The following is a 24403-nucleotide window of genomic DNA, read 5'->3' as shown; positions in this document are numbered from 1 at the left end:
GAAATATTATTAAGCTCTTTGATTAAAAAATTACTATTCGGCTGCGGTTCAAGGACTGAGGTGTTTAATGATCGCTAAATTTGCACTTAGTCTTTAAGATCAGTTTTCAAAAATGAATGAGGTTCAAAATTCCCTAAGTCTGAAATTTGCATTCCTGGTTAACTTTAGACAGACTCTGATTTTAACTACTTTGTTTGATGCCTTTCGAACAGGAAAAGATGCGGTCTACAGGATTTAATCATTTAATCAATTTTGCATAAACACATCTAACCAATCTTGCATATATTCCAAATGATTCAAAGGGAGACAAAGCGAGCTTACTTGGCAAATATGGTGCCAATCAACACAAACCCGGCCTGCAGGGTTGTTTTTCTCTTCTTTTTTTTTAAATTTGAAAATGCCCTTTTGCCAACTTGCGTTTTCGGGAAAAAATGCACAACTCGCGATTCATAAGAAGAATGACGTTTTCCCTAAGTTTGAAATTTGCCTTGCGATTTTCATGCAGAATGGTAGGGTTTCTGGCCTTGTCTTACAAACTTAACACTTTGACATTTTCTTGTTTTACGCCGAAGTTTGGGGAGTTTCGCGATACTGCAAACCTTAAACGCTTAACACTCTATCTTCGCATCCGCCAAATTTCGGGGGTAGGTCTTTCGTAATTTTATAATTCTTCCCTAATGCCGAAGCTCAAGATTTCGCCCTCTTTGCAGACCTTTTAAAGCTTCGCAATTTACCTTGTGTAAAGTGGAAAAATCGAACCCTAGGTGTCCCCCCCCCCTCCAAGGAGAGAGAAAGGAGGGTCACTAGGGTTGACGGTTTTCACTTAGGAGAGACTTTACATTCAAAAGAGGGGTTGAAACCCACAAGATCCAATCTCACACAATGCAAGACTGGATTCTAAATGAGTTTCAAGGGTTAAGACATCAAAGATACCCTCTTTTGTAAAGAATGTAGATAGAATGATTGAACTAGAAATGCATGTAAAGTAAGAAAGATTCGCTTGTAGACGGAGATAGGGACACAGGATGAAGCTACGGACCTGAAATTAGCAGTAAAATGTCGAGACAATGTTGTTCTGCAAATTTGAGCGAAAGTTGACGGGACGATGGCGCCCGGAGTGCACACGGTCCTCCGAAAAATCCGCGAAACGAAGGGGGATCTGTTCGTCTCTGCACAAGGATTCCAGATCTTCAATTACAGCCGCGTACCTGCAACCTACACACAGAAAAGAGAGGACGATTGGGGGGTTAGGGATTAGGGGTTTGCCTTTAGGTCAAACCCCGGTTTTGGAATTAACCAAGAAATGAGAATGTTGTAAATGTAAATGTTTGTAATGTAAACAAGTACTGATACCTTGTTGTAAGAATGTTTGTATTCTTACATGCGAAGGTGTAATAATGTTGAATTTTGTATGTTGTAGGTGATCTCCTCTTCAATGGTTGAATCCTTGTCTTGAATGCAACACATAGCCCTGAATGGAGACTTAGAATGCTCAATTGCTTGAAGGAATACTTGAATGCTTGAATGTTTGAATGTTTGAATATCGCTTCCGCGTCTTGCTCTTGCTTATTTCCTTCCTCCCTTTCTAGGAGAGGAAAAGTAGTTTATATACTTGTCAATTAGGGTTAGGAGACTGATTTTTCCGACCTTAGGCCGACCTAGAAGCATTGTTTTCCGAATTGCAAACTTAAAGACCCAATGCCCAACAAGAGACCGGGCCCAAAATAGGGCCAAGGACCAGGGCGCTGGGCGCCATGGTCCCACCTCCCGGGACAGCAGGGTGCAAGGAGGATCAGGCCAAGGTGCAGAAAGATGCAGTTTTTGATGTCGCAAGCAGGTTTCGAGGTCTCCATTCAGGTTCAACGTTGCGCCGCCATCGTGAAGACCCAAATGCCGTCGAAATTGCAAGTGTCGCAATTTTAGGACGCTACATTTAGCCCCCACTTTAGCAGGAGTATAAGCGTACGCCCATACTTCCGTTAAAGTACAAGGAAACAACATTGAAAGACTTTCACCACGTCAAGGAGGCAAGATACACCAAGCCCCCAGTGGACTAAGGATCTTACGACTTCGATTGACAAAGTAAAAGGGAAGATCACGAGGGAGAACCATGACTGTCAGTAGTAAGGTTCCCTCACTATGAGTCATGCAAGAAAAATACCAAAAATTTTCAAGGCCAAGCTAAGTTCGCCAAGAAACTTTCAAGTATCTTGAAGAGATATGAACGGGGTGTATGCCCCCCTACGTTAAAGCGATCGCACACGCCTCATCGGGGGTGATTGCTTTAAGGTAGTGATACATATAGGAAATGAGAAGGGAAAGGAGCACGTTATCACAAGGATTTAGCCCCCAAGTGTGAGATAAGCCCAAGGATAATAGACACAAAACACAAAGCACGAGGTGACTTCGCTTTCCTCAAGGTCAGTATGCTGTATGATAATTCATGTATATCATATGTATGTATGCATAATTGTTCTTCATTCCCCAATCAAGGAAGGTCACCTAGAAGAAGGGAACACGTGTCTTTTGAGTCAACATGAGAGAGACCAAAAGAGATCTCAATGCTTTGCATCGTCCTCAAGTAGACAACACTAAGGACAACAAATAGAAGAATGAGAATAACACATAGAAGAAGTAACAAAAGAGAGGAGGAGAGAGTCTGCTATGCTAATGAAACTAGTCTAGCACGTCATCCACCCCCCGATCTTGCTGATCAATATTTCGGGAAGGCAGGAAACATGCTAGAGGAGGAACATCCAACACAGCAGATGGAGCTATCACAAGATCCAAACAAGGGCTATGTTCATGTTCCAAGCCACGTTGTTCTTGTCTAGGAGCTAGGATAAGTGCTTTAGAAAATTTGTTAGATAAATGGTTATCAACATCAACATATTCATATTCACTATCAGAAGAAAGAGGAGTAACATTTTCATCATGAATAACATTTTCGTCTATATCATCATCAAGATTTATAAAAATAGGATCTTTAATTCGCACAGGATCAAGACCATCATGCATCTTATGTTTAGGAGATTTTGGCTCAATTTTCGGCTGAGGAGAAAATGGAATAATACTAGCTGAAGGTGTTTTTGGGGATTGCAAAGTTTGAGAAGCAGCTGCCTGAGCTCTAAGACGACGCTTTCGTTGGCATTCACGTGCAGAACAATTTCGTCTAATCTTAGTAGGAAGTTGAGAAGATTGAGGAGGAGGAATGTTCTCATCCTTATAACTTGGGTGTTTAGGTTGTGGTCTCTTAGGTTGAATAATAATAGGAGAAGAGGAAGGTCTCCTCTCTATAAGAGGAAGGAGGAGGAACTGCTCCATATAAAGGAGGAATATTTGGTTTAGGAAGGAGACCAAGTCCATCATGACGAGGAGGTATAGGTCTACTTTTAGGAAGTTTATTAGATATAGACATAGTCACATTCGTAGGGATGGGTTGGGAATCTTCTTGAGGAAAGACATTAGTTTTATCTTTCAAAGGAAGAACTTCCTTCTCAAGAATGATAGGAATATCAAGTTTGGGTGTTCTAGGTTCACTTAGAGATAGGATCATATCTTTTTTCCACTTTTGATAAGATTTGAAAAGATGATCACTCCGCGGTGGAAGAGATTGAAATTGTTTAGGCCAAAAATAATCAATAGGAACGCTAGAAGTTCTTTCAGCTGGTTTAAAGAGACTATGATTGACATTAACAACTTCACCATTATGGGGAAATTTCAAACACTTGTGAATAGGAGAAGTAATAGCTTTCATGGAAGATAGCCAAGGATAGCCTAGCTTCACACGAAATTGTTCGGATGATGGAATAATAGCAAAGTCTACATCAAGGGGTTTGTTATGGACCTCAATAGGTAATGTAATAGAACCAATTGCAGGAGAAGAAAATGCATCAAATAATTTCACAACCACATTTGTTTTATCATAGATCACTTGATTCAATTGCAAAGTAAAAAGAAATTCTTCAGTAATGACATTAACCATGCAAGAAGGATCAATAAGCACTCCACGGCAAGGTGTATTCTTGACTTTTGCAACTATATATAAAGGACCATCAGGTGCCCTGATAGTTTCACTGGAATCAAATGTGATGGAAGGTTCTTTAGGGATTTTCTGCTGTTCCACAAAGTTAATCACATTCGGAGTCATAGACACAAGACTATTAGGTGAAAAAGAGGAATCATTAGTCTGAATCACATTAGAGGTATGAGAAGGTAATGGATCAGTAAAAATCTTAAGATTTTGGTTAGGAGGAGCTACAGATGTGTTGCCTTTATCATTCACACCAGAAACAGAGATAGTATTATTATCAATCAAATCTTGAATTTTACCCTTTAAAGCAAAACATTTTTCAGTATCATGCCCAGGTTGACGATGAAATTGACAAAAAGATTTGTTATCAAAATAGGGTGAATTAATCTTTGTAGGATCTATTTGCTTTATAGGAGGAAGAGTGAGCACATTTTGTTCCAATAACTTATTCGTAATGCTATGCAATGATTCATTCAAAGGAGTAAACTTTCTTTCTTTCTTGAAAAACTTAGAAATAGGAGGCACACCTGATGCTGCATTCACATTGTTGTTGATGATGTTTTCATTGAACTTAATGACCTCTCTGTTCGGTTTAAATTTCCCAAATGGTTGTTGACTACTATCACCCTTATCACTCGGAGCCATAGGATTGGCTTGTTCCATTTGACTCACAGTCAGTTGATAATTGTGAAGAGTTGCACACAACTGTTGGAAAGAAGTAAACTCAGAAAACAGAAGTTTTTCTCTAATATCTTTTTGTAAATTAGAAATAAAGATTCTTTGAATATCATTGTCAAGTACTGGAAAATAAATTTGAGCATACAAATGCTTATATCTACCAATGAAATCAGTCACTTTTTCTTTAACACCTTGTTTACAATGCATTAAATCAATCAAAGTAACTTTAGGACTTATATTGTTTTGAAATTGTTGAATAAAAGCATTTGCAAGTTGTTGGAAAGAAGTAATAGAATAAGAAGGCAACGAGCAATACCATTGTAGAGTCTTATCTCTTAATGTTCTAATAAACAGTTTTGCAAGCAACCTTTGGTCATGAGCAAAATCAGTACATATTGTTTGAAAGGTCTTAACATGTGTTAGAGGATCACCTTTACCATTATAAAGCTCCAACTGTGGGATTTCAACATGCTTAGGGGGGATAGCTTGAACAATGTCAAGAGAAAGTGGGCTCGCAACATCAAATGTGGGCACACTAAACTTAGATTGATTCATAGAGGCAATCTGTTGCTGTAAAGAAGAGACAGTTTGTGCAAGATTGTTAATGGTCGCTTCAGTCGAAGAGTTCATATTAGACGTGTTAGATTGTGATGGAGGTATTATGTTATTGAAAGAAGGTATTGATTGAGAGTAAGGTGGTGGGACACTATGATAGTTAGTCATAGGAGATGATTGGAAAGGAGGAACACTACAAGGAGGAATGGAATAGTTAAACGAATTGCCCCCTTGCGTCATGTTCATTTGTGGAGATATAATAGGAACACTCATTGAAGGAATGAATGAAGAAGTCGGATTGAATGAAGGAAGAGGGTTGATTGAAGAAGAAGGATTGCCCCCATGACTGGTGATCATAGGTGGAATGTCTTGTATTGAAGTAGTCATTATGTTTGATGTAAAAGTAGGTATACTAGCAATAGAAGTTGTCAAAGGGATACAATGATTGACTTGAGTAGGAGGTTGTGTATAACCTAAAGTTTCGGCACAACTCTTCATAGGCATCACATTCGAATCCACAATGTGTGCAATACTACGTAAAATATCAATTCCATTCTTATCACTTTGAAGCATACGTTTTAGACCCTCAATTAATGAAAGAGCTTGACTATCGGGATATTCTTGAGACATCCATCGCTGAAAATCATCAAATTGGTTATCCAATTTAGAAAGTTGTTCTACAGGAACCTCATGGAGAGTTTCTTCATCATTAAGAGGATTAGAGGAATTACCCATGTCCTCGTTAAAAAGGCCATTCAAATTAGGTTCCATCTCCTCAGTAATTAAACCTTGGAAAGACTTAATTCTAAGGCTTTGTCTAACGGAAATAGTGTAAGTAAGGCTTATTGTTGTAAAACTCATGCACTAAAGAGAGAGAGAAGATTTTGAATTTTAGAGGTAGCAAATTTCAATAAAATCAGCCAATCTCCTAGATTTAAGTTGTTAAATACAATCAGGACAATCTCCCGAAATTTCGGAAAAAATGTCAGGAACCGTGGCGAACGGAGTGCACACGGTCCTCGCAACTTTTTTCGAAATTTTCAAGGATGAAAGCTATGATGATTTTAAAGCTAATCTGAAAAAATTGAGTGATTTTACGATCTGTAGATAGGCCAAATTGAAGTTGCAATCTCAAAATTAAACCCTACCAAGATTGTTGAAAAATGCAGAATTTGAATTTTGAAAAAGAGAGGGAAACTGAAATTTTCAATTTTATGATTTTAGAGGGAATACTGAAAGCAATGCAGGCTTTGAAATTTAAAAGTTGACTCAATTTCATGCAAAGTTCAAATTTAAAAATGGAAATCAAAGTTGCTGCAATTAAACACTTAATTTCAAAAGTCACAAACTGCAAGAATTTGAATAAAACACTGAAATTTCGAATGAATGCCAACACACTTTTCAGATTTAGGACAGTAAAAAATACAATTTTAACACAAAATTTCAATTTCAACAATTTTTGAATGATTATAAGCCTTTATCCAAGCAATCACTAGACCAACTTTGACTTTAATTTTGAAAGTGTTAGAATTGATAAAATCAGCCAAGATTTTGGATTTTAGCAGAAAAATACAGTAAGATCTAGCTCCCGAAATTTCAAAAAAAATGTCGGGGACGATGGCGCTCAGGGTGCATACGGTCCCCGCAACTTTTTTCAAAATTTTCAGGGATGAGAGATATTGTGATTTTGTTGCAGAATCCAAAGTTACAGCTGATTTGGAGGTGTTTTGATCAGTGAAATCATTGGTTAAAGGTTGAATCAAGAAGGTTTTTAAAAATTAGGGTTTTGACACTTAACCACTTAATTTTCAGAATTAAAGCACAAATATGAATTGACAATTTGTAATAGAAGGGTAGATCTGAAACAAGCATTAACAATTAAACATTTCACAAGCTCAATTATTAAAAAGAAAATTTAGGGTTTTTATGCAATTAACCTCTAAAATTTGCAAAAGATCAAACATGGAAATGTAATTAAGGAAGCAAAAGTTTTCAGATCTAATCATGAATAATCAGAATTAGGGTGTTCACGTCGGGTTCACCAAAATGTAAAGCGGAAAAATCGAACCCTAGGTGTTCCCCCCCCCACTCCAAGGAGAGAGAAAGGAGGGTCACTAGGGTTGACGGTTTTCACTTAGGAGAGACTTTACATTCAAAAGAGGGGTTGAAACCCACAAGATCCAATCTCACACAATGCAAGACTGGATTCTAAATGAGTTTCAAGGGTTAAGACATCAAGGATACCCTCTTTTGTAAAGAATGTAGATAGAATGATTGAACTAGGAATGCATGTAAAGTAAGAAAGATTCGCTTGTAGACGGAGATAGGGACACAGGATGAAGCTACGGACCTGAAATTAGCAGTAAAATGTCGAGACGATGCTGTTCTGCAAATTTGAGCAAAAGTTGACGGGACGATGGCGCCCGGAGTGCACACGGTCCTCCGAAAAATCCGCGAAACAAAGGGGGATCTGTTCGTCTCTGCACAAGGATTCCAGATCTTCAATTACAGCCGCGTACCTGCAACCTACACACAGAAAAGAGAGGACGATTGGGGGGTTAGGGATTAGGGGTTTGCCTTTAGGTCAAACCCCGGTTTTGGAATTAACCAAGAAATGAGAATGCTGTAAATGTAAATGTTTGTAATGTAAACAAGTACTGATACCTTGTTGTAAGAATGTTTGTATTCTTACATGCGAAGGTGTAATGATGTTGTATTTTGTATGTTGTAGGTGATCTCCTCTTCAATGGTTGAATCCTTGTCTTGAATGCAACACCTAGCCTTGAATGGAGACTTAGAATGCTCAATTGCTTGAAGGAATACTTGAATGCTTGAATGTTTGAATGTTTGAATGTCGCTTCCACGTCTTGCTCTTGCTTATTTCCTTCCTCCCTTTCTAGGAGAGGAAAAGTAGTTTATATACTTGTCAATTAAGGTTAGGAGACTGATTTTTCCGACCTTAGGCCGACCTAGAAGCATTGTTTTCTGAATTGCAAACTTAAAGACCCGATGCCCAACAAGAGACCGGGCCCAAAATAGGGCCAGGGACCAAGGCGCTGGGCGCCATGGTCTTGAGGGACCAGGGCGCTAGGTGCCATGGTCCCACCTCCCGAGACAGCAGGGTGCAAGGAGGATCAGGCCAAGGTGCAGAAAGATGCAGTTTTTGATGTCACAAGCAGATTTCGGGGTCTCCATTCAGGTTCAACGTTGTGCCGCAATCGTGAAGACCCGAATGTCGTCGAAACTGCAAGTGTCGCAATTTTAGGACGCTACACCTTGGTTGTCAAAGTTCGGCGATTTTGTGACCTTTTTGCGAACTTCAAAAAAAACCTCGTGATTTTCTTGGCAATTTTTGTGACCTTTTTGCGAACTTTTAAACGCTTAACACTTTACCTTATTATGCCGAAGGTCGGCGCTTCAACCACTTTTGCGAAGGTTTTATACATTTATATTTTGCACCTTACCTATGCTATCACCGAACTTCGGCGTTTTAGGAGCCTTTTCAAACTTTAAAAAAGTTCGCGTTTTAGTCATTATCGCCGAATTTCGACATTTTAGGAGCCTTTTTCAAAGTTTTATACTTCGACATTTCGCGCTTTATCGCCGAAGTTCGGCGTTTTGGAGCTTTTTGCAAAGTTTTTATACTTCATCATTTAACTCCCCTTTTGGCAAAATTCGAGATTTACACCACTTTTGCAAGCTCTTGACTCTTTTTCACATTTAACCCCCCTTTTGGCGAAATTCGGGATTTACACCACTTTTGCAAGCTCTGGACTCTTTTTCACATTTAACCCCCCTTTTGGCGAAATTCGGGATTTACATCATTTTTGCAAGCTCTCGACTCTTTTTCACATTTAACCCCCCTTTTGGCGAAATTCGGGATTTACACCACTTTTGCAAGCTCTTGACTCTTTTTCACATTTAACCCCCCTTTTGGCGAAATTCGGGATTTACATCATTTTTGCAAGCTCTCGACTCTTTTTCACATTTAACCCCCCTTTTGGTGAAATTCGGGATTTACACCATTTTTGCAAGCTCTTGACTCTTACTTGACTTAGGCGATTTTGCAAGTTGAAAAAATGACATTTTGCAAAGTTTCAGACTTAAGCGATTTACTTCAATTCAAGCGATTTTTTTGAAATTTTAACGCTTGAACGTTAAACTCACCTTGCAGATTCCCAGGCTTACACTTATGACAACATCGTCCCTTGGACTGATTATGGGCACACTCAAAAAAAGATGTGAGACACCCAGCGCAGAACTCAACAGGACAAAGGCTAAAAACCAAAAAGAGGGGGACCCTGTCGGCGACACAGAGTGTGTGCAATGCACAAAACAACCCGAAACAAAACCAACCTCAAAAAAAAAAATTACTGAACCCACGAACGAAACCCTGAACCCAAACCCAAAGCAGTACCAGGACCAGTCTTAGAATTTCCTATATCACAACAAACGGATTCTGCACTTTGAATATCCTAATTCCTACAGGAACAAAACTGAACTAATACCAATCAAACATATCCTTTATGCTGCCCAGTCAGGGGTATGCAAAGTATAGAATTTTTTTATATCAATATAGGGGTGTGGCACCGCAGCGTATCATTATGTGTGTGTGTTTTTTATAGATGCAAGAACCTAGTTAACTTAAACTATAGAAAATTCAAAACAATAAATTAGTCCTAATGACTGTCAAAATACTACCATATTAAGGCGTAAGTCTGCTGCAGAATTTATTAAACTTCTCATAGCCAAATTGTACCTCTGCCCTTTCAATTTATAGGATTGAAAAGGGGCGTACAAAGAAGTAATGTGAATATATCCATGATCTAAAAGATCTGCATGAAAGGAAAGTCCGTGCCCTATCTCAGCTGAACAGACTAAACAGAAGATAAAATTACCTTACCCTGCGCTCTTAGTTAACTGAAACACAACAAACTAAACAAAAGATAATCTAACCTTAAACTTAGTTGGAGATCAGAACTTGAACTATAGTCTAAATTTAGATGTTATCTAAAACTGCCGCATGGATTAACTATGTCGTATCAACAGCTATCTAAAGCGGTATCCAAACTGGAATTGAACCTCAGACTTTGTTAATTCATGCTACATCTTAACTGGAAATAAAACTCGCTCTTTGTTAGTTGATGTTGCATGCTAACTGAAACTTTTATTATTGAAGAAGACTATCCGAGGTACTCTATCAAAGAAGCAGAAATCCCTAAAGATATGCGATCAATTGCCCAAATAATTGTGTGAGCTGGTCTGTTACCTTGTATGAAAATGGCCCAGTCGAGAGAGACTTGTTTTAGCTAGTCCTTGTAGCATTCTCAAGTCCATAAATTTGTAGTTCTGTGGGAAGATATATACTGTATTAGGCAAAATTTATTTAAGCAAAGTATCAATGTTATTTAAAAATATTTAATCTCTATATTGTTTTGTTTTTTTTTAATTAAGTATCAATGTTATTTAAAAATATTTAATCTCTATATTGTTTTGTTTTTTTTTAATTAAGTGTCCCCTTTCAGGGATCACAGCGACTAGTATCCACTACACCATTTGTTTAGGTTTTTAATCTATATATGGTTAAAACTTATATAATGTTATTATTTAATATTTTTTATTTGTTTTTTTTAATTATTATTGTTTAGATTAGAATATAAGCTCTAAATATTTTTAGGTTATTACATAACATTTTTCAATTTTTTCCACAAGTTTAATCAATCATTACACACAAAATTAAAAATTTTGAGTAAAAGTTATATGGTTTGTAATTCGTTTTTTTAATTTTATAATTTAAAAAAAAAATAATATCGATTCAGGTTGTGGACACTCATTGTAAAATATCAAATTGATATTATTTTTTTATTTCACAAGTTTGACCAATCTGTTAGGAATTGCATGCAGAAAATATCAATTATATGCAGATAAATATTAAACACGTGAATGGAAAAACACAGAAATAATAACACAGAGGAGGCAATTTTAACGTGGTTCACCCAAACTCGAGTTACATCCACCAAACAAAGAGTCCAATATTATTATCTAGTAAATTGAATTGATTACAACCAACAATCTCTTGCAACTCAATACTGTTGCAAAATGCTACAAAATTCTCTTAAAAAAAAAAAATTTAAAATAAATAAATAAATAATAATAATAATAATAATAATAAAACAAACAAACAAACCTAACCCTTAGCCTTTTTTAATAAGACTTATGTCGATTACAAAATTAGGATTACAACATGTCAGCCAATAGAAAAATAATGCCCGACGCCTTTATAAAATAATAAGTCTTTTTTGACTCACGGGGCACTACCCCTTGACTCTACCATGTATCGCGACAGGGAGCACGACAGGGGCGCTGCCCCCAAACCCTCGTCGAAAAATTTGGGGGGAAACTGTGCCAATAGAAGTAGGGAAAATTTAACCTCCAAGTTTGATTAAGCTCCATATAACAACACAATCATCCCACAAAATTAAAAGATTTGAGCAAAAATTCTATAGTTTATAATTAATATTATAGTCCTTATGTGTTACTTGTAAGAAACTATGTCGTTGAAGTACAAGATTATCTTATCACATAGTTAATACAGGTTACAAAAATATTACATTGCACTACAAAAATCTTATCAAGCATTTAAGTTTAATGCTTTGGAATATTGGTTCATCATTTTAAATGCAATGTTAACCAAAGACAAGAGTTATGAGACACCATGATTGTTGGCTTGATGATGATGATATGATGTAATAGGTTGATTGATGACTTGTTTTATGTTGTCATTGATGGCAACTATGTTTTGATAGTCATCTAAGTCTTTTAGGCCAACCGGTAAAGCATAACCGATACAAGAAACAGTTTAATAGTGAAACGACAAATAGGACTTCAACCGGTAAACGAGGATCAGTATTACATTCAGGCAACCGGTACGGGTGATCGATGAAGAGTTAGGTGATGCGGTTCTATTGGAATGTTGGAGACAAGTACTTGCAGATATATCCCACACCACATTGGCAAATTCAACAGTATGAGTGAGTTATGTTATACAAGGCAATCAATCTTGAAAAACTGTTAACTGGTAGAGCAGAATAACATAAATCGATTAACCGGTTGTGTTTATATTTTATTTTTAGGTTGTTATGTTGGTGGCCGACATAAGTAAAGTGTGTTGAGCAAGATTGACTAGATTCATTGAACCTAGGAACTTGTTCCAAGGTTGTTAGCCGACAAAGTTGAGATGTTTATAAAAAGTGTGATGAGTCATGAGATAAATGATGAGATCATAAGCATAGATTGAGAATTTGATTGTGCGGTGAATTGTGAAGCATTGTATTGATGTATTGTTGAAGTATATTGCAAAATTGAAGCAGATCTTATCAGGCACAAAGGTGTTATATGCAGATCATCTAGTTGTTGCTTCCTAATAGTGCAGCAATCAAAATCCCTTAACCAGGTAGGTTCTAACAAGCCTGATTGTATAAATCCCTTAACCAGGTAGCTCAACAAACTGAGTTTAAATCCTCCAGTGAGGTTACTCCTAACAGAGTAAAGCTTCTAATAGAGCTAAGTTGTAAATCCCCTCACCAAGTGACTCCTAATAGGGTCTGCTCTTAACTGGGCAAGTTTGTAAGACCTTAACCGGTCAAAGATTTCTATTATGCAAATAGTGAATCTTGTGGGTTCTAATTCCCACTGTGGTTTTTCCCATTTGGGTTTCCATGTGAAAATCATTGTGTTATGGTGTGCATGTCTTATTTGGTGTTGGCTTATGTGGTTATCTTTCTTGCATGCCTATTGATTTTAAAGTTGATTAAAGTGGTGATCAGATTTATATTGTTTTTGCTTGCACTGATTCACCTCCTCCCTCTCAGTGCCTTATAATTTTATCAATTGGTATCAGAGCCTAATTCCCTAAAGGCTTAATCGTTTGGGAAGGATCCCTAAGGCTAACATGGGGGAAGGAATGAGTTATAGAGAGTTGTCTAATTGGCTTGCAGAATCTGAAGAAGCTCTGGGTGAATTGAGGGTTAAGTACAAAGCTTCATTGGCAAAGAGGAGAGAGCTAGCTGAACAATTATATTAACTTAGTGAAAGCAATTCGTCTAAGGAAGCAAACATGGATGCTTTGGTGAATAAGGTAGAAAAGTTAAATGATGATAAGTCAAATCTGAGGAGAGAACTTGAAGCCCTAACTATCATGATGAGTCAAGAGCTGGAAGCCAGAAGGACTACTGAAGACAAAATCAGAGAAAAGGAGCATGAGATCTTTAAATTGAACCAAGAGGTTGGAACCCTAACTACATATCTTCAAGAGGAAAAAGAAGAAAAAGAAGAAGTAAAGGTTGATCTAGACATGGCAATGTCTCTTAGAGAAAGTCTGATGAAGAAGAATGAAGATATAACTAAAGAGTTGGTTGATGCTAATGAGTTACTGTCTAAATTTAACAAGAGCTCTACTATGTTTGATGAGAAGATCCAGTCTTAGAGGATGAAAGAAGAGACACAAGGCTTGGGTTATACTACATATGACAAAGGTGAGTCTTCTAGTACTAAGGACAACATGGAAGAAGGTAAATCTGCATCTAAGATCCAGAAAACCACCGGTAAGAAAGTCCACAAACCTATATGTTTTAATTGTCGTAAGCCAAGACATACTGCTAATGTTTGTAGAAACAAATCCAATTCTTTTGATGGTTATAGACCTAATACATATCAAAGATATAAACCTAGAAATTTTAGTGGATATTGCTACACTTGCAACATGTATGGGCGTAGAACAGTTGAATGCAGGTATGGAGAAAATAATCTGACACCTCACATGAATCAAAGGTCTGGTGGTGATTGGCAAAGAACTTTTAATAACCGGAGAAAACCTAATTGGCAGAGACCTTTTGCTAACCGATCTAGTCCCTATGAGATGGAAAAGAGAATGAATGTGATTTGTACAATTTGTCATAATTTTGGACATGTTGCTATGAATTGCAGAAGAAGAATTGGTAGAGGCAATGTTGGACCTTGGAGAGCATCTGGTATGGCATGTTATCATTGTCATCAACCGGGACACATTGCTAGGTTTTCCAGAACAAGAATGAATTAACCGATAAATCAATCTGTTGAGCGGAAAGGTAAGAAGAAAGCTGATGTGGAGGAGACCAAGAATGAAATGAACAAAATTTGGAGAAAGAAGAGCGATGAGAGGCCATCGAAAGAGTCTCATTCTTCACCTAGTGTGGATAACCCTTCACCGATTAACTAAGCTATCTATAAAGCTTAGGGGGAGCTTATTGTCAGATCTATCTTCGAACCCCCTATATAATGTACAATAAGTTAAATATGCATACTTTGATGCATTGCGATATTGTGAAGTGTTTTTATGGTCAAACTGGTAGGTTTGATGTGATATGAGAACTGATAGTATGCTTTTGGGTTTAATGGTGTTTTAGGGTTTATGTGTTTATACAACCGAGAAAAGCATTTAATGCGATAGGTGATAAAGCAAATAAAAGGAAGTTTTTGAATGTCATTTGTCACTTTGCTTTCTTGAGAGCACCTGAAGAGCAAAGAAAGCAAAAATAGCTTGTAATTGTTGGATTGGCAAAAGATTAATAGGAGATTTGAGGAGATTTGCGGTCGGTAATCGGTGAAAGAGCATTTTCGGTGTTGAAACCCTAGTTGCAGAGGTAGTAAAAGGTATTTATACAAAAATTTGTCTATCTATTTCAAAGTCTGAGTCTTTGAAGATGGATACACCACATTTGGTAGATGTAGTTGTTAGACCTCGACCAGAGTTTAAGAGGCACCCTTTTAAATCGATAGAAACCAATCTCGTTGGAGCCCTATCTGGAGTTCTGTATGGAGTCTTGCATGTAGAAGATGTTAGATCCTTTATTCACTATAATTTGGAAGATCTTAGAATCTTTGTTATATTCGATCAATTTAGATTGTTGTGTGATAAGAATGGGTTGTTGAAGGAAAAATTTAAGAGTGTTACCGACAAAAATTTTCATAAAGCACTGAACTCTATTGATGATCTTGAGGATGATAATGTGAGATATGTTTTGAGCCATGTGAATGACCAGTTTATGTGGCTTGATCGACCACATAAGATCACTAAGGAAGAAATTCATGCAGTAATCGAATTGTGTGCCATCGGTGAAGTTCCTGTATTAAGATCAGCCCCTAAGGATGATGTAGCCAAGTTGAGCAAGTCACAATGGGATGGAAGAGTGATGAATGTCAATGAGATTGATGACCCTGCAGTGAAATTTGCTTCTATGATCATTGGATATCGGGTATATCATTCTAGCAGGATGAACAACATCCTTGTTGCAGCCATTCACACAGCTTACCGGATGATTAAGGAAAATGTGGATTATGATTTGTCTGAGGCATTAAGAATTCAGTTGGTACTAAATCTTGAATCCATAAAAAAAGATAAAAGACAAAAATTCAAGTTTGGTCAACTGATTGTTGGTCTGTTCTTTACTTTCAGAACTTCTTTTCAGGTATCGATGATGTTCAATGGTCTGAGGACACACCGACAATGTTACAAATGAATAATAGTATTGGTGTAGGAGCACACAAAGACACAAATGAAGACACAAATGAAGCTTAAAAGAGCCTAATATCACCCATTAGGTGAAAATGATCATATGTAATAGGTTGATAGGTTTGTGAGTCAATAAGACCCAATTGATGTAAGGCATTGTCATGGTTGCATTTTATAAGCCGCCATGGACAAATGACCATGTGGGTCAGTAGGATTCTAGGCATGAGTCAGGAAAATAAATATTGGTCTTGGAAACATCAAAAAAATCCTTGGAATAGGTCAAATACACCTTGGAGTCACCAAATTTGAAAAGTGCAAGTTGACAACTTTTGTTGTCATTGCAAAATATTTTAAAAAGGGATAACTAATCCTCCAATGGTTCCAAAGTTTGAAAAGTGGTTGGAAACCATTAGGGAGGCTATATTATACCCACTTGGATTGATTCTAGGGTTGTTGTTGGCGTAGTTGTTAAATTTGTTGAAATTGATGATGTTTTGGAGTTTGGAGCAATACAATATATTTGGAGTTTTCTTAAATTTGTGCTTTTGCTATTCATTTCTGACCAGTACAGATTGGTGGATGCCTAAAACGAATTGGATGAGTTAGGGAATTCTCTTACCTTTAATTTTAATCAAGTTTGAGGTTTTGTAACAATCGGGTTGTAGAGCTCCATCAAAAACTAACCAAACTGGTCACAAACCCTACCGACACATAGGGTTTCACTGTAAAGATGCCCTTAATCTGACATTTTCACCAGAGGACCAAACAACCTATGGGAAAATGTTAGAAGGGCTATTGTATCTCAATATGTTTATGTTGGTTTTCAGGGAGGCTCAAAGCCCGAAGAGATTGAATTGACCCTAGGCGGGCATCTCCATGTGATCACCTGAACTGAAGAAGTGGAAATCACTTTCAAAAGTCAAAGAAGATGGGATCAAGTCCTAAAACCTTGGATTTGGTGGTTTGACACCCTACCCCACCTTGCAAAAGTGTTGTTTTAGTTGGGGGAATAATACAAGGGGTACTTGCTTTGTAAATTAGGCCTAATTGGCTTAATTAGGTCTGGAAGGACAGTAAGGGTATAGACCTTTCAACTTGTGATTAGAGTCTTTGGATACTTGTGTAACTTGATAAAGGGTATCTGAATCTTCCCTTAGTTTGTCTTGTCCTTTGTAATTTTGTTAAGTTGTGTTTGGAGAATTCAACTGGTAGGGCTACTAAACAAATAGGACAGTTGGGAGAGAAGTATCCCCTAAAACATTTGATAGTTAGATCTTATGGGTGTTTTGTGTTGTTTAAACTACCAATAGACGAAATCCAATAGGTTTCCATCTCACCAGTGCCGGAAGATTGTCTGTCATTCACACAAGGATAGAGTGTTTTCATCCTACCGGTACCGGAAGATACTAAACCGATATGGTTCCAGTCACACAAATTGTTGTGTGAGTTGAGTATTTGGTAGGTTTGTTGTTTACACCTTAAAAAAACAAAATAACTTGTTTTGGACATAGTAGTTGTGGGTGAGAAAAGGTTTTCACCTAGTTTGTTGCCTATCTCTGCATCAAGTATAAGGATGTATGGAAATGATTTCAACAAGATTTCTTGGGGTTATTTCAAAGATTTTCAGAAAAAGATGCATGAGAGAGAGAGGATACCAACATAGGTTGTTAAGAAATATGAGGATACCATCTCCTTTATGGTTGACACTGACACTTGTCAGATGGAGGCAATTGATCCCAAAACATCTTTTGATTGCTTATGCTGAACTTTTTTACATAATTGGTAGATTCTACTGCAGAAAGATTTGGTACTTATAAAGACAAATCTTTACAAGTACATTTTGAACTTAGCAAACCGGTAATTGCAAAGAAGGTTAGAAAAGAAGTTTAAAAGTTTGTTGTTCAACAAGGATTTACCAAGGAGGCAATAGCTAAGGCTAGAGAAAAGTTTGAAGCTAGGAAGGCTGAATCATCTAGTGCCCCAACCGATACCAGCACCGGTATGCAGACAAGAAGTGTTGAGGTTAAGAAGGAGAAACCTATAGAGGCAAAGAAGGAGAAACCTTCTAAAATCCAGTTCAAGAGAAAGGGGAAAGAAATTAAGCCCCCTACACCTAAGGCACCGATAGTAACTAGTAAAAGGAAAAAGGAGCAAGCAAAGAAACCGACAGCTATTGATGAAGAAGAAATTGAATCAGAAGGTGAGAAGAAAGCTCTGAGAGCTAGTGGTAAAAATTCAAAGGTTGTAGGAGCATCTACTATTAAATCAGCAAAGAAACTGGTAACTAAACCTACACCTTTTGAAAAGATGTTAATAAGTATTAAGGAATATGGTATTCTTGTTGGATTGAATAAATTGTATGTTTAGTGAGGATGAGCAAAGAGAGTTAGAGGATGTAGTTGTTTTGGTGATGAATAAGTATAGAAAATCCCTAATTGAGTTACAAGGGCAAATTCCCACTTCTTTGTATAATAAACTTGATGGAAGATGGTAGGCAACCATTAAACAAGACAGAGAATTTATTGAGTTCACTCTTAAGAATCTTCAACCAGAAGCTACAAAAGAAGATTTAGATGATATTCTTTTCAAAATAAAATCTTCTTTTAGATCAAAGAAAAGACTTACTAGATTGCTTATTGGTGAGACCCAATCAGTCCAGATTGAGAATGAGGAAATATTGAAGAAATTTTTCAGGGTTGATACCTGATGAGGAAGAAGAACAATCAAAGAACCTTAAGGCAGAAGATCTCCCAGATGATGTAGATATTGATGATTTTTCACCGGATGAGATTGTTTTTTCTAATCAACTAGAATATGTTAAACCGGTTAATGTACATAATGAGATAGTTGTAATTCCTGAAGATGATACAAAAATTGATATAACTGGTACTGAGGGAGAAAAGAAGGAACAAACTGAAAATGTACAGGATGAAGATGTTCATATGACTGAACAACAGGAACAGGGACATGAGAAAGATGGAGAGCAATAGAGAGTTGAAGAGCCACCGGTGATCACTGAAACAGTTGTTACACAGACACCACTGGTAGAGGAAAAGGAGAAGGAAGAGGAGGAGACCGAAGAGAAGAAAGAAGAGGAAGAATTGAAATCAGTGAAACCAGAACCTAAAGTGACACCTTTATCACTTACCTCTAAGAAGAAAATTGATGATGGTAAAGATGATGATGCACTAAGTATACAAGGACCCATCAATATGGATGCGCTGAGTTCTACAGAACTAATGGAGATTGCATTTTCCATGAAATCTAGAGCTAAGAATAAAAGAATGAAGGAATAGAAAAAGGAAGCTCAATCAATACAATGTGCAGTTGAGATTTTGTCTAGTCTTTTACCAGAGACAGACACTAATAGACTGTCTACACCGATTGATAAGTTAGATCAATTGGTTGATGATGCTGGTGAACAGATGAATTTTTTTGAAGATGCAACTTATTTGAATGTGGAAAAGGAATATAAGAAGAAGAGAATTTAATAGTTGATGAATGATATTGATAAGGATAAGGTAGCTCTAACAATCAACAAAGACCTTATTAAAGATGCACTGCTAAATGGAGGTAAAGTCCTATCTACTATTGCATATTTTTCATTGTTTTGTGATGATTTGGTGAAGAAGAAGCAGGAAGCATAACATGAATTGAAAATTTTTAGTGAATCATTTATCCCCCTAAATGATTCAGCTATACATTTTGGTAGATCGGTAGTTGAGCTACAACATAAGTTAAAAGCTTATGAAGGAGAACAGGTTAAAAGAATGCAGTCTCTATAGGAATTATAGACACTTTTGATTCCTAAGGTTGAAATCTTGCAGAGAGGCTATAAAGATATTGAAGCTATATTAGCGACACCTGAGATGAGTACTATTGATGCCATGGAGAAGTTGGCTTATCAGATCAGAACACATGTTGAGATAACCGACACTCTTTTGGAGACTTGGCACAATGACTTGAAGCAATTAAAGTTACATTTTGTAGATGCTTTTTCTAAGATGTCATTGTAAAAATATTTTAAACTTTAATATCTATATATGATAATGCAAAAATTGATGTATATTGCATTTATCTTTTATGTATTTGCTTACCTTTGTCATTGTTGTTAAAGGGGGAGTAGTAGTATGAGTTAAAATTTTGAATTGTAATGGGGAGTAGTAGTATGAAAATTTTGTAGAAGGTAGTTGTATATATATTTTTGCTAAGGGGGAGTATGTGTCATGAGTTGAGTCAATTTTTGTATTGCACACTTAGACAAAAAAAATCCTAAGTGTTGCCATCAATGCCAAAGGGGGAGATCGTTGGTTTGATGATGATGATATGATGTAATAGGTTGATTGATGACTTGTTTTATGTTGTCATTGATGGAAACTATGTTTTGATAGTCATCTAAGTCTTTTAGGCCAACCGGTAAAGCATAACCAGTACATGAGACAATTTAATAGTGAAAAGATAAATATGACTTCAACCGGTAAACGAGGATCAGTATTACATTAAGCCAACTAGTACAAGTGATCGATGAAGAGTTAGGTGATGTGGTTCTACTGGAATGTTGGAGGCATGTACTTGCAAATATATCCCACACCGTATTGGCAGATTCAACAGTATGAGTGAGTTATGGTATATAGGGCAGTCAATCTTGAAAAATTGTTAACCAGTAGAGCAAAATGACATAAATCGGTTAACCGGTTGTGTTTATGTTTTATTTTTGGGTTGTTATGTCATTTGTCGATATAAGTAAAGCATGTTGAGCAAGATTGACTAGATTCATTGAACCTAGGAACTTGTTTCAAGGTTGTTAGCCGACTAAGTTGAGATGTTTATTAAAAGTGTGATGAGTCATGAGATAAATGATGAGATCATAAGCGTAGATTGAGAATTTGATTGTGCGGTGAATTGTGAAGCATTTTATTGATGTGTTGTTGAATTATATTGTAGAACTAAAGCATATCTTATCAGACACAAAGGTGCTATATGCTTATCATCTAGTTATTGTTTCCTAATAGTTGCAACAATCAAAATCCCTTAACTGGGTAGGTCCCAATAGGCCTGATTGTATAAATCCCTTAACCGAGTAGCTCAACAAACTAAGTTTAAATCCTCCAGTGAGGTTACTCCTAATAGAGTAAAGATTATAACAGAGCTAAGTTGTAAATCCCCTCATCGGGTGACTCCTAACAGGGCCTGCTCTTCACTGGGCAAGTTTGTAAGACCTTAACTGGTCAAAGATTTCTATTATGTAGATAGTGAATCTTGTGGGTTCTAATTCCCACCATGGTTTTTCCCATTTGGGTTTCCACGTGAAAATCATTGTTTTATGGTGTGCATGTCTTATTTGGTGTTGGCTTATGTGGTTATCTTTCTTGGATGCCTATTGATTTTAAAGTTGATTGAAGTGATGATCAGATTTATATTGTTTTTGCTTGCACTGATTCACCCCCCTCTCAGTGCCTTATAAGTTTATCAGTTAACCAAAGGCAATGATCATCATCCAATGATAGAACACAAGTAGAAGAAACCCTAGTTCCAATGGCCATGGAAAATCACTAATAGGAAGTTCGATTTGATTCCAAAAAGTCATAAGAACTTTGAATTTTTTCCTATAATCAATAAAAAGAATGAAATAAATGCAACCTTTGCAAATTATTGTAATTTAGCCTTGGAAACAAAAACATTAAGGTTGGTAGGTCGTGACATCAAAACCATGGCTAGTGGCGATGACAAATTTCACAAAGTAAGTTTAAGGCCATGTTGTGAATGGTATTTGAAGACAATTGTGAAAAGTGTTCCCATAGCAAATACTACCTCAAGAACAAAGATTGGATGGAAATCATCTTATGATTCACTTTTATCAATCTTCAATCCAAGGATGGCTCTATTTTCAATCTAAGTATGGCATATTCAATATGGTAGTCCATTAAGTGGCAATGGGTTGATGACGAGATTGAGGCCCTCTCTATACATGGGGTTTGAAGTGAGGGAATTGACCAAGATAATCCATTTATCTATAAGAGATGGGTAGAATACATTAGAATGGTTGCATATTCCACAACAAAGAATGAGTGGGTTGCATTGGTAGATAAAAAATTGGTCATGTTTAAGCCTATCCATGTTATTATGCCATATATTGTGAGGGCTCCAAAACCCTAAAAAACATGAAGTGGTGCAAGAAAATGTATTTCAACATTATGAAGATATGGTTATCAAATAGCTCAATGATTTTATAATGCTAAGTAAAAATGAAATATTTAAACCATATCTATAATAGAATTATTTCTTGTGGTATACATAGTTAACTTTGTGAAATGCAAACTTTCATATTTATGATCTTACTTTAATGTACAATTAAAACCACTTTAATCATAGAATTATCTAATACTCTATTTTTTCATACTTCTATGGTAAACAGTTGAAGAAGAGCAACCCTAATCATGAAATCTCAAATTATGAAAGAGGATTTTGGCTTATAAACTTGTGCCCATGTTTGATTTACATTTGTTTGTTCAAGTGTCCCAAAAATGAGTTTGAATGATGTCTTTGAGAAAAATAGTGGGATCGATAAAGTTGTTGAAGATAAACTTGGAAAGATTGGGAACTTCAAGCCCATTTGTAGTTACGAGGATGATGATGCTCTAAAGCAAGAAATTTTAGCTCAAGGTTCTCTAATATGGGTTGTATGGACTCCAAATGGGACTATGGAGCCTAGTTATCAAGGTGTGCACTTATCATTGGTTATTTTTATTAAATTTGAGACTTATCCAAACAATGCTTGCAGACATTAGCTTATACTTTTGTATATGGTCTTACTTTTGTATTTTACAATTGAGGACAAATTTTCATAGAAATATCTTTGTCTAAGATGTTTCATTTTCATCTACATTTTTAGAAGATTTATAAGACATTTTCCTTGATGCAAGAGAATGATTTGTAATTATATTAGGAACAAGCACATGAGAAAACCTTATATAGCTAGCATTGCAACTTTGATCAAGTAGAAGCATCCTAAATAGAGCCCAATCGCCATGAAATCAGCATTACAAATAACATCTACGAGTGTGAACCACAAAGGGAATCTTATATAAGAACATCTTTTTGATGCAGGTATTCCAACACTTGAACCAACCACACCATTCAATTATGGAAGTCGTGTAGTGAATTCTAAAGGAGATCTTAATATAGGGTGCACACTAAAAATTTTAACACTTAGAAACTTTTGGGTTATTCAAAATGTTGAACATTCACTTACACTTTATTTTTCTTCTTATGCATGCCTTTTAATTGTGGTAAATTCATTTACAAGTTATGAATGTTGGTGTGAAAAAGGTATTTTACCTATCCAGTTTACTAGTAGGTCTTATTCACATCTCAAGTTTACTTAGGTCCTGATAATTTTTCTACAAGGTCTTAGTAGTGAATTAGATCTTATCTTATCTTATGGCATTCAATTCTTGAGTCATAGGACATTTAATATTTGTCAAGTTAGTTGTCTCAATTAATCAGATTAAGCCACATGTGACAATTTTGTCTAATACTACCTATCGCCCTTGTCTTTATAAACAAGACCTAATATGTACATTGTATCAAATATTCTATCATGTATCTATAAGCAAGCAATCATTTTTTTTTCATTCTCTCTTTTGGAAGGATAATGTTGTTTTGCAAATGATCTTGGGGTGTGGGGAGTTCACATTCAACTCCTATAATGAAAATTATGTCAATTTCCTTTGTTCTATTGGACAAGCATTGATAAAGATCAGGCTATAATATTAGCAATTTATTATGTGATCCAAAATATAAGTTCAAAACTAATCTTAACACACCATACATAGCAGTATCTAATATTGTTGGATTTTAGACTATATTGAGAAAAGTCATAATTAGTGTGTAAGTAAAAATGTGAGTGCAAAAACAAAGAGATTGAAATAATGAAGATAACAATCCAAAGCAAACATAAATTAAACAAACACTCATAATAAGGACACTAAAAAGGAAAATTGGAAAGAAAATGTTAAACAAATAAGAAAATGCAAACCATCTGATTCTTCCTTAATTTGATTGTCCTTTGATTTGATGTGTGCTCGATCTATGTTTCCAAGGGAACCTGAAGATGCTTCATGGTTATGCAAAATGCAATATGTTAAGCTAATAATGGGTGCAAAATGGATGTGAGATGAGGATTTAAAATGGCATTATAACAGTATGATAACATGAAGGTGGTTAATTTGAGAAGAAAAAGGAGGGATTAAATAGGCAAGGATGAGAGGAGAGGAGGCCTGAAAAGGAGACACTTGTCCTTGGCAATCCTCAAAATGCCAAGTAGAATGAGATTCCACACTTGTCCTCAAAGAGACAAATGACAAGTGTCCTTGAGAAGAGAAAGTGTCATGGAGACAAATGACAAGTGTCCCCAAGGACACATGTCTATTTAGGAGAGAAACACCCAAATAAATGATTTTTTTTCAAATATTTAGAAAATTAGGAATGTGCACACATGTGAGGGGGGAAGTTGGAAGGGATAAGGTTGGTTCAAAGGGATATGGTTGGTTAAAACCCAAGGTTAGTTAGTTCGTTAGGTTTGGAGG

General features: G+C 36.3%; 1 protein-coding gene across 11 annotated transcripts in view; it reads right to left on the bottom strand.

The window, feature by feature from the left end:
* LOC131069533 (ATP-dependent (S)-NAD(P)H-hydrate dehydratase) overlaps nt 1–10646 on the bottom strand; it is a 126365-nt gene extending 115719 nt beyond the window's left edge. For 5 of the 11 annotated variants that reach the window (XM_058005011.2, XM_058005017.2, XM_058005016.2 and 2 more), the window contains exon 1: nt 4561–4711. In XM_058005011.2, the coding sequence (XP_057860994.2) occupies nt 4561–4696 (136 nt within the window). In that variant the 5' untranslated portion in view covers nt 4697–4711. Of the gene's footprint in view, nt 1–4560; nt 4712–10381; nt 10514–10535 lie in introns of those variants that run through there. The other 6 variants (XM_058005015.2, XM_058005018.2, XM_058005012.2 and 3 more) reach the window with 4 other exon arrangements.
* Between the last annotated feature and the right edge of the window lie 13757 nt (nt 10647–24403).

The sequence above is a fragment of the Cryptomeria japonica genome, chromosome 2, assembly GCF_030272615.1.
Source record: "Cryptomeria japonica chromosome 2, Sugi_1.0, whole genome shotgun sequence".
Lineage (NCBI taxonomy): Eukaryota > Viridiplantae > Streptophyta > Pinopsida > Cupressales > Cupressaceae > Cryptomeria > Cryptomeria japonica.
This window is presented reverse-complemented; position numbering and strand designations above follow the sequence as displayed.